Source organism: Acartia tonsa, chromosome 5, assembly GCF_053477335.1.
Source record: "Acartia tonsa isolate MP-2025a chromosome 5, ASM5347733v1, whole genome shotgun sequence".
NCBI lineage: Eukaryota > Metazoa > Arthropoda > Copepoda > Calanoida > Acartiidae > Acartia > Acartia tonsa.
The window spans coordinates 42,251,132-42,262,335 of record NC_137264.1 but is presented as its reverse complement, the minus strand read 5'-3'; the positions used below and the strand labels follow the sequence as shown (position 1 = coordinate 42,262,335).

At 31.9% G+C, this 11,204-nt stretch overlaps 1 protein-coding gene across 1 annotated transcript; it reads left to right on the top strand.

The window, feature by feature from the left end:
- Positions 1 to 1,151: 1,151 nt before the first annotated feature.
- On the top strand, positions 1,152 to 9,480 carry LOC145319553 (uncharacterized). Its single transcript, XM_080161760.1, has 12 exons — positions 1,152 to 1,380; positions 1,572 to 1,666; positions 1,925 to 2,001; positions 3,252 to 3,299; positions 3,794 to 3,878; positions 4,317 to 4,406; positions 4,736 to 4,784; positions 5,288 to 5,380; positions 5,587 to 5,681; positions 6,181 to 6,253; positions 7,727 to 7,791; positions 9,024 to 9,480. Exons 1-12 carry the CDS (start codon positions 1,197 to 1,199, stop codon positions 9,090 to 9,092), a joined length of 1,023 nt encoding a protein of 340 aa, XP_080017886.1. The 5' UTR covers positions 1,152 to 1,196; the 3' UTR covers positions 9,093 to 9,480.
- Positions 9,481 to 11,204: the final 1,724 nt, after the last annotated feature.

The following is an 11,204-nucleotide window of genomic DNA, read 5'->3' as shown; positions in this document are numbered from 1 at the left end:
CAATCACAGAGCCCAAATCCGTCTGCTAGTTAAATTCAGCCAATCAGAGTGTTTCTTTGGTCTGCTAGTGAAGCAGTCAGCTGATTAGATAAATATGAATTATTTAAAAGGTGTGTTGGTATGAATTTTCAATGATTTGGCTTCGATGTCCTATAAACTGTGTTATGAACTTATGTTTCTTACTTATAGTATCTATTTTCGATTTTTTGTTATTTTTTCCCCACAGTTTTGAAGAATGTAGGTGATTTTATATTGTTTCATCAAAATCATTTGTATATTCATGAGTATTAATTAAATTTGAAAAATGCAGTCCTATAATGGCCGACCTTCCCCTTTCATTTGTGATTTTCTTCTCTTCTCCAACCACCCTCGTTAGGTCGTTCCTTCCTCCTTCCTATTTTCAAGTTTTCAACGGTTTTGTGCGATGACGAGTGAGTGATGTGCTTTAACTTTTTAATTTTTGTGCCTTAAAAATAATACATTATTTTCTAAAAGTTTATTTGTGAAAAATGAGCCTAATTTTTAGATTATATAGCATTTATAGCCAACATTACTTTACAGTAACAAAATTTTTGTTAAAATTCGCGCCATTCATTTAAATTTTGGCACGGAATTCAAAACTTATTTTCAAGTTTTAAACTTACTTTAAATACCTAAGTTTGTAATGAAATATTAAATTAATTTAAAAATAATTGATAATGTTTTTGAAAAGCTCAGAGCTACATGCAGCGTGCTACTTTACTTTAAAACAAGTATACGTAATTTTTTATGCATCGATCCAAGAAACTAATTCTTAAAATGTTACAAGGTGTTATAAAAATGTAATTTTAAGATGTCTGTAACAGAAAATTTCTAATTATATCTCTGCTCTGCTATTCGATTGCTGCCGGCTTGTTTTGTGGCAGCGTAACTAACAACTTAACTGAATTTTTAAAAAAAGTTTTTGATAATTAATTTTTAGCTAGCTGTTTTTTTTCGTGACTGGGGGGGGGGGCGTGGGGCGACGCTCCGTAGTAAATATGACCTTTTTATACGCCCTCCATATATCATTTTAGTTTTAATTTGCTTGTTGACTAGGTGTACCTTATTCTTGGTAGGTACTGTGGCCATTTAGAGCAAACTCGTTTCCATAGTGCATGCTACTAATAAAACATTACCTAGATTCGAAACTTTTTTTTAGACATTTTATTTAAAATATGATGAGCAGTAGTCGTGATCCGTTGACATCCAAAGAAAATGCGCCGACAGCTCCTGTGCGGACTGCGGGTCCGTTGAAGCTTCCAGGACAGGACTCTGGCTCCAAGGTGCCTCTGGGAGGCCCTACCGCTTCCACCGGAGCTTGCTCTGGACAAAAGATTGATAAATCAAGCTTTCCTAAAGGTGATATTATATTTTTTTATTAATAGGTACCTACTACTGCTTATATTTACCTATGGTATTAAGCAATAATTTTCCAGTGTGTTGGTATCATCTTAGTTTTTTGCTTAGGAGGGAAGGGGCTCTCCCTTTATTAGAATAACTCTCACCAACTCCATTCTTAGATATTTTTTTAAAAATTTTTATTTATTCAGGTGGAAAAGAAAATCCTTGGACACTTTCTGATTTTGAGATTGGACGTCCACTTGGCAAAGGAAAATTTGGAAATGTATATCTTGCAAGAGAAAAGGAATTTTGTCAATACGTACTTATATGTTAGGTAGTTTAGATACTTAAGAATTTAGATAATAATACAAAACAATTTTTGAGTTAAAGAAGAATAACTAAATTCTTTAATATTACCAACCTAAAATATTTCCTTTGTAAAGCGTTTTAGTTTACCCATAAAAATAACTAGATTTAAAGAAAATTAAAGAATTATTTTTAAATCCATTGTTCCATCCTTATATCCCGGATTACCAGTTTATAATTGACAAAATGGTTACAGAAAAGTAAATATATTGTTGCACTGAAAGTTTTGTTTAAAAGTCAACTCCAGAAAGCAAATGTAGAGCATCAACTTAGGTAACAATTTATTAAATACTTAAAACATACAACTAAAACTGCAATGGAAAGGGAAGGAGGAAACGGTACTACCTTCGAAAAATCTATATTTCTTGATATTTCACCAGTGCAATGGTGGATTTAAGCAGAGAAGGGAAAAAAACAGGTTTTTTTTTTAAAGATCAAACCAGTGCAGTGTGGTTTTTTTGTTTTTTTTTAATAATATCCAAATTAAAGTATTCTAATTTAGTATAAAGGGGTATTTTCAAAAAATGCATTTGAACTTAATTTAGTGAACCGCATATTTTATCCTGGTTAAATGGTTAAACTACATTTATATGGCATATATTTGAAAAAATTTCAATTTTCTACCACATAGTTTTTGAAATATCAAGACTTGAAAATTGTCTTTTTGTGATATATGCAATTTAAATTGCATATATCACAAAAAGACAATTTTCAGGTCTTTATATTTTAAAAACTACGTGGTAGAAAATTGAATTTATTTCAAATATATGCTATTTAAATGTAGTTTACCCCATTAACTAAGAAAAAATATGCGGTGCACTAAATTAAGTTCAAATGCATTTCGTGAAACTACCCCTTTAGTATAAAGATTTAAACTATTAAAAGAATTTTGAATTAGGTATTTATGTTTTTGACTGTATTTTTTACATTATAAAAAGACTAGCGGCTAGGCCCCTAGAGGCCTCTAGGGGCACTTGAGGAGGAGAGAGTCGAATTTAATAATTGAATTTTTTATTTTATATTTTGTAAGAAAAAGTAAAAAAAAAAATTTGGGGGGGGGGGCGAACATTTTTTTTGAGGGGGGGTTGCCCCCCCCCCCTCATTTTTAAGTTTAGTTAAAAAGTTTTTTTTTAAAATTTTTCGGAGGGAGGGTTGGGGGTGTCCCACCACTAAAGAAAATAGTTATAAACCTTCCCGGGACCTATGAGAAGCTACCCTGTTAAGGAGAACCCAATCGGTTCAGCGGTTAGCGAGATCCTTTGGTACAAACATACAAACATCCTGTTACTTTATTATAAGGATATAACTGGAAAGATAGGCCTTTGTATTAAGAAAACCATTTAAACCATCCCACCTTGGTTTTTTTGTTTTTTTTAGCTTTTTTTTTGGTTTAAACCACTTGATTAAAACCACGTGGTTTTTATTTTGCCATCCCTGGTTTTAAGCCATTTTAAAGTACATTCTTTCCACATGATGTAACCTTCCATATTCATATTTGTCATGTAAAAGTAATTTTTATCTAGGAGAGAGATTGAGATCCAGTCACATTTACGCCACCATCATGTTTTGAGGTTTGCTTTTCATTTTAAAAAGACAAAGTATTCAATTTCGAAATTTTTTTACGTTTAAGCTCTATCGCGTTGACGTCAGATACAAAAGAGAGGGGTAGGTTTCTGGTAAATCCGTAAAGGTTATGTGTTATAGGTGAAAAAACAGTAGTAGAACGATAAAAATTTATGTTAACTATTTTAAAAATAAATTTTTGTCTAAAGTTCTTTTCAATAAGAAATACACATTACACATATTTAGTTAATATTATCGTTCTACTACTATTTTTAAGCCTTAAAACACACACCTTTACGGATTCTACCAGAATCCTACCCCTCTTAGGTACGTCGAGGCTACTCGTAGAATCGTTTACGAGATCTATCTACACATACATACAACTTACTATTTTATAAAATCGGATATGCCTCAGTGCCTTGCTTACCTATTTATTGATTATTATTTTATTTTACTGTTTGAAATTCATATGATCTTGATAATTACAGATGTAATTTTTCAGACTTTTTGGATATTTCTACGACGAGTCACGTGTCTATCTAATCCTGGAGTATGCACCAAAAGGAGAAATGTATAAATCTTTGCAGGTAATAAATAGTTCAATAATGGATAAGGGGGTTCGAGTTTTATAGGACTTTTAACATCAAAAAAAAAATTTTAATACTGGACGCAAACTATCTAGTATTTGCTGATATCTTTTGCCCTAGGCGGGCATAGCCAGGAAGTAGAGGAATTTCTTTAATACAGGAAATGCAAATTAAATTTAAAAAATATTTTAGTGAAAGATTTTCAGATTTTTGGATACCTAATCTGAATCCGCCGGAAAAAAAAGTTTCATTTTTAACTATCTAAATAACTACCTAACAATTTTCTTATTTTTAAACGGATTAAGATTTAAGTTTTTATAAAAAAAAACATTCAGTTAGAAATCTTGATCAACCTAAGTTTTTATGATTTAATTGAAAAAGTTGTAAAATCTTATGTAAGGTGTTGACAGAAGCACTTATTTTTTATTTATTAACTAGAAATCGCCGAATGGGAGATTTGATGAGCCAAGAAGCTCAAAATACATTAGACAGCTTACTGAAGCGCTAATCTATTGTCATTCTAAAAAGGTGATTTTTTCTTTATTTGCTCTTTTACACTAACAATATGCACTTTGAATTTTGGATCTTTGTTTAAAATTATCAATGATTGTACTTATTTTAACCCGTGTGCTTGCCTTATTTTCTTTACAACGCTCCGCTTTGTAACTTGTGTTTTTCAGAAAAGGTTTTTTTGGCTTGGGGGTGGGGGAAGGGGAGGTACGAGAAGCATCTTACTAAATGTCCATGTAAATTTTCCAATATTTATTTCTTGCAAAGCTAAAAAGCTAATCAGGACAAAGGAACAATGCATCATATTCGTTTAATGAATTAAACTTTCTTCTTATATCTTTTTTTAGGTTATCCATAGAGATATCAAACCTGAGAACTTATTATTGGACATTCAAGGTAAAACTTACTTTACAAATATTTAGGTATTTAACTTTATTTTTTATAAAATACTTAAAAGACTATCAGTCAGGAAATGTAAGTGGAAGATAAATTGATCATATTCCCCCAAAAAATATCAGCATACCAACTCTAAAACACATAAGAATTGGCAATGATCAATTCCTTCTTCTTTCCCTGAATACCAGATTTTTTAGACTGACAGCAATGATAACAGATCTATAGTATAGATGTACATTGTACATACAGACAACTACCTCCATTCATTTTTCAAAGACCTATTTTGTCTGCTTCTAAATTATTTTCTGCTACTTGGCTGTGGTAATATAAGCGACACCATTGGTTGATTTTCAATGAACCAATAGAAAGGTTGCACAAGACGGTTGCGATGGGGAGATACTGTTATTTAACCCTTTCTCCCTCTAGTGTTTTACTCTAATGCAAAGATGGAGACGAACTAGGTAGTTATTGTTTGGATTTTATAAAACTTTCTTTTATTTCAGGTGATTTGAAGATTGCTGATTTCGGTTGGTCTGTTCATGCTCCATCCTCTAGGCGTGGTACCATGTGTGGTACTCTTGATTATATTCCTCCAGGTATTATAATATCCAGTATCTTAATAGTATATTCGCCTACCCTATTCAATTCACTGAAGAAGAAGGATGTTTTGCTTTTCTTTATGTATGTTCTCTTAAGTTCTGCATTTTTCAGAGAAGTTTGTTATTGGTTAAGTGAAGGTTTTATGCTTTTTGCCCTGAGATCCATCCCCTTATTATGTTTTTTATCCTTTTTTTGTTTCTAGAAATGATTCACGGTGAGTCCCACGACAAGAATGTTGATTTATGGTCCTTGGGTATTCTTTGCTACGAGTTCCTTGTTGGCTGTCCTCCGTTTGAAGTAAGAAATTTATTTTCGAAGATTTTTCACAAAGGTTATTTTTAGAAATGCTACACACAAATTCTTTTTATCTTGCATGGGTGATAGAAATAGTTCTTGTTGAAATAGGGTGTAAATTTAAAAAATAATAATGTCTATTCTAATAAGTAAAATAAATTAAGACAAAGGTGTGAGAAGAGGGCAGTTTATACTATAAAAATGTTATGCTTTATAATTATTTGATTAAATAATAAATATGATATGTGAATTGTAAACGCTAAAGTCAAAAAGGGAATAGCAGCTTTTGCAATATTTTATAAAATAGTGAGCAAGCTTCCAGTCAAATGCGCTTATTAAGTCTTAACTGTTCTTAATGTTGACCAAACAGTTTGATCTAATAAGCGCATTTGACTGGAATCTTAGTCACAACTTTACAGAATTTTGCTACTATTCCCTTAAATAGGTACAAATACAAAATTTAAGAAATTATAGTTCTTCTAAATTTGAATATTTATTTTAGTCAACAGATCAGAATACAACATATAGAAAGATTATCAAGGGAGAATACTCCTTCCCTCCTCATGTTAGCTCAGGTCAGTAAACTAACTCCTTATTATAAAAGTAATAGAATCCGAGTCTGTACCGTAGGATCTCGCCAACCGTTAATATGACATTATTTTTCTGAGTCCTATATGCCTCTAGGTGAGTAGACGCTTGTATTCACTTAAAGGAAATAGTCAATAGATTAGAATTTAATTTAGTTAAGATTCAAATAAGGGGGGGGGGGGAAGTTTTGACACATTTGCGTAAACAGGGAGTATAGGCTTTATCTTTGGACTGAGAGTATAGGTTATTAGGGATAAAATCATTCTTATATGATGAATTTTCCCAAGTTTTAAGATTTTTTGGATAGGCCTCCAGGTTCCGGAGCTCCAGGCCTCCAGGTCCTCTCTGTACAGGTAAAAATGAAAAAAAAAATTTTTTTTTTGAAGAGTTAGAAGTCAACTTATGAAACAAAATATGCGTTTTTTTCTTCAAATATGTGAATAACATTCAAAAATATGCATATTTTGTTTCATAGGTTGACTTCTAACTCTTAAAAAAAAAAATTATTTTTTTTAATTTTTACCTGTATAGAGAGGACCTGGAGGCCTGGAGCTCCGGAACCTGGAGGCCTATCCAAAAAATCTTAAAACTTGGGAAAATTCATCATATAAGAATGATTTTATCCCTAATAACCTATCCTTTCAGTCCAAAGTTAAAGCCTATACTCCCTGTTTACGCAAATGTGTCAAAACTTCCCCTCCCCCCATATTTATTAAGAAAGAATCTCTGGTCCTGTGACTGAGTAATAGTTATATTACCCTAGATGGTCTATCAGACACAGTAATACGTCCAACTTAAAAAGGAATTTTAAACATACGAAGATTTTTTTCATAATATGTATTCAATCCTATAATAAGAGCGACATTGAATTATTCTACCTACATACTGGCCCCTAAAACAGCGTTTTTGAGCCGGGAGCCGTGGAGCCGCAATATTTTGCTGGAGCCGTAATTTTCGTTAAAAATTGGCTCCGGGTTAGCTAAATAAGAGATTTTTTATTAATTATAATTTTGTAACTCTGTTTTGTCATGTGCAAATGCCCTTTTAAGTTTTTCAAGTACATTTACATCAAAAATTTAACTTTTAAAACCTTCAAAAGTTAAAAATTAGGTCGGAGCCTGAGCCGCACCAAATTCAAACGGCTCCGCAACGCTGCCGAAAGCTTGAATCAAATAATAACTTACATTAGTTTCTTAAATTTTATTTGAGTGGCACAAACCTTTAGTGTTCATACTTTTCCACCAATAGTTTTACTCTTCAATTGTCGTTGGTTGTCTGTCCGTAAATCTAGGGAGGGAAAAGTGTCTCTCAGCTGCTAATTAAAAGATAGAGCTCAAATTTTCAGCGAGGATTACTCTAGTTTATCAATGCCGTAATTTTGTTTATCGTAAAAGGGGTTGTACAATACATTTACATTTGAATACATTATACATGACTAACACATGAATAAATATTTTTAGGTGCTCGTGACTTGATTGGCAAACTTCTGGTTAAGAACCCGGAAGAAAGATTACCACTTGAAGAGGTTAGAATTATTCATTTTGTCAGCATAGCCTCTTTATTTCTTACTTGGTACGTTTAAAGAGGGAAATACTCCACATTTTTAGTAGCGAAGCTACTCTATAATTTACAATGTCCGTCCGTCTGTCCGTAATTAATGAATTGGGGGAAACGTGATTTTCTCGGCTCCTATTCAAGACAGACAGCTGAATTTTTTAGTAAAGATTCCCCCTATATATGCCCATCTAATATATACATTGTTTTGTCCGTCTGTTTGTTATTTGGGGTGCTAGATCGATTCCTAGATTTTTACGTTTTGTGATTTTCTCAACTCCTTTTCAAGATAAAGGGCTGAAATTTTCAGGGATTAATTAATTTTATATTCTACATATTTTCACCAAGTTTTATTATTATTTTACTTATTAATTGGGGTGCTAGATCGAGTCCTAGATTTTTTAGGTTTTCATGGTTTTCTCAATTCCTATTCAGGATTGACGGTTGAAATTATCAGGGATTGAGTATGCTCAAGTTCTATATATTTCCATCAAGTTTCATTAAGATTTGTCTATTAATTGCGGTGCTAGATCGATTCCTAGATTTTTAAGCTTTCATGATTGTAAGGTTGCGTGATTTTAAAGGTATGATGATTTCCCTATTTTACCAATATTAATATTTTTTATATGACACTGCTTTATAGTATTTTTTTCCTGATATACAATTATAATTTTTGAGCTTCGCTACTTATGGATGTTGTCATCCTTGTTAAAGAACATATCGACTTATTAGAAGAACCTTTACTTCTTTACATAAAGATATCCTACTAATTTTGATTGGTCAACATTATTTTCTATCATTCAATGCCGTAATAATCAGTATAATTTTTAGACTCTTGTTGCTAATAAGAATATATAAAAAATGGAATAGTTATTTGTCGTATCGTATTATAAACGGCTTTTCGCGGATATAGAATGTACAATTATAAGATTAAAACTAGTTTTTTTAGCCCCGTGGTGCCGAAGGCACCGGCTAAAAAAACTAGTTTTAACCTTATGATTGTAATTTTCTATATTCGTAGAAAACTGGATATAATACGATGCTAGACATAGTTTTTTCGTATGGATGAGAACCGGTTCCTATCCACCGGATTCGAATGAATACGAGAAAAATTATTCTGATTCATTAGGACCGGTTTTTATTCAGCGGAAAACTAATCGGATTTGTAGCCATGTTGGAAAACTAATTTATTGTCTATTTTAGATTCTTAAGCACCCGTGGATAATTCAGCATAACGATAAGAAAGCTGAACAACAACCAAAAGACAAATAAATCAAATGATGGAAAGTTGCAATACAAGAAAACATATCATAATTCAGAGACACATTTTTATTGGTTTTAATTCATTTAAATCAATCGTGTACAGGGGTCTATGCATGAACGTGAGCAAGTGATGTTAAGCACATTTATTTTAGCCTAGGTATAGGTGAATGCTTTAGGTTTCTGTAAAAATAGTACCCTATTAGTTTTAAAAAAATATGTTCTAGTATAGTTTTAAGAAAATTAAAAAAAGATTTAGTATTTTTTGTTAAAATAACATTAAGTGCTTTGTTGAGTTCAATGTGTAATAAATATGGCCAAATATAATCGAATGCTATAAAAGGCAAAAATCGACATCCTCCTATTTAATTTTAATTTTTAACTAAAAAGTAAACATCAATTGTTTTCGTTCTTTATATTCAATTATGAATTATGAATAAGTGTTGAGATACCCATTACCCATCCAAAAAAGTTGAAAACATCACGACAGTTTCATAAATAGCATAACAACCAAAAAGTTTCTTTTTAATCTATGAGATAAAAAGTAAAATGTGACAATAGACAGTTATTGCCCAGTTTAATGATCTTACAGCACATCAAAAAAGGAAATTTTAAATCATTCAAATAGAAAAAAAAGTAGATTTAAAATATTACCTACATGATATAGGGGGGGGGGGGGGAGGGTTAATGCAACCATCTCGTAATCAGTGAGCAAATGGCACTTACAATTCGAATTTCGATCTGAACTTTTGCATGAGTAATCCTTGGTAGGTCTATTTTCCCTAAATCGAACAAAAAGTTGGAAAACTAACGGCTGGCGGCTCAGCCGTTTAGCCGTTTTTTGCCTATTTTCAGGGTAAATTCATCATCAATTACGTAGGAATCAACTTCTAAAACATATTTTTGGTTTAATTAATGTTAAATGATAGCAATAACCATTTTTAAAACTTCTAGTACCAACAGCTACCGTCTAGAACCATTTGATATCGTTTGGAGTGGAAAAGAGTATTATGTGGAGATAGGTTTCGTGACTAATTTGCAATATAGATATCCAAAAAATGGCAAATGGCTGAGCCGCCAGCCGTTAGCCGGTACTTTTCCAACTTTTTGTTCGATTTAGGGAAAATAGACCTACCAAGGATTACTCATGCAAAATTTCATATGGAAATTCGAATTATAAGTGCCATTTGCTCTCTGATTACGAGATGGTTGCATTACCCCCCCCCCCCCCCCCCCCCTTAATTAAAAACAATGTTAAATGTCCCTGATAACAAAATTGAAAAGTGTACGCTTATAAATATACTGTATTTTTAGAGAAATTGACATAAAATGTCTTAGTACCTTATTTTTTTTTTACGTATATATGTGATTATTATGTATTCATTTTTTTGAAGAGTTATTATATTCCCTTAAAGTGTACAACGAGCACAGGATCCCCCTTTTGAAAATAAATTAAAATAGGATGGGGGTCATTCATGCCTTTGCCTAAACCCCTGTTGCGGTGCCCTAAACATGCGGGAATACATCGCTCCCAATATAACCTAACATACCCCTGTGAGTTAAAAAAATACACTTTGAGGGAAACTGAAAAAATATCAATGTAACATTAATTCCATAAATACTTTTTTTTATTTTTACTTTTGATCGTTTACAGTAATAGTAGGTATTGTTTACAGTAATAGGCTTTTGATAAAAATAAACTATTCTCAAAACACTAGTATCAAAGTTTGGAACATATAATACTAGTGCAGAAAGGTTCCTCTCTATATAAAAAGCTTTTAAAATAAGAATTTTCGTTGAACGTTATGCCTAGTTATTATTCATTTTTGTACTTGCAATTTATCAGTGGATTTGTTTTTATGTATTTTAGAAAGACATTGATAATTTAAATAAATATTGTAACCCAAAAAATATAAAATGTTTTCTCGCATTCATTCGAATCCGGTTGATAGGAACCGGTTCTCATCCATACGAAAAAACTATGTCTAGCATCGTATTTTATCCAGCTTTCTACGAATATAGAAATGTACAATCATAAGATTAAAACCAGTTTTAATCTCATAATTGTACTTTCTATATCCGCGGAAAGCCGGTTATAATACGATGCGAGAAATAACTATTCTT

Excerpts from the sequence above, each read along its gene's own strand:
- LOC145319553 (XM_080161760.1), top strand. The coding sequence starts at position 1,197 with ATGATGAGCAGTAGTCGTGATCCGTTGACATCCAAAGAAAATGCGCCG. Across the intron at positions 1,381-1,571 it reads TAAATCAAGCTTTCCTAAAG|GTGGAAAAGAAAATCCTTGG; the intron begins GTGATATTATAT and ends TTATTTATTCAG. Across the intron at positions 2,002-3,251 it reads AATGTAGAGCATCAACTTAG|GAGAGAGATTGAGATCCAGT; the intron begins GTAACAATTTAT and ends ATTTTTATCTAG.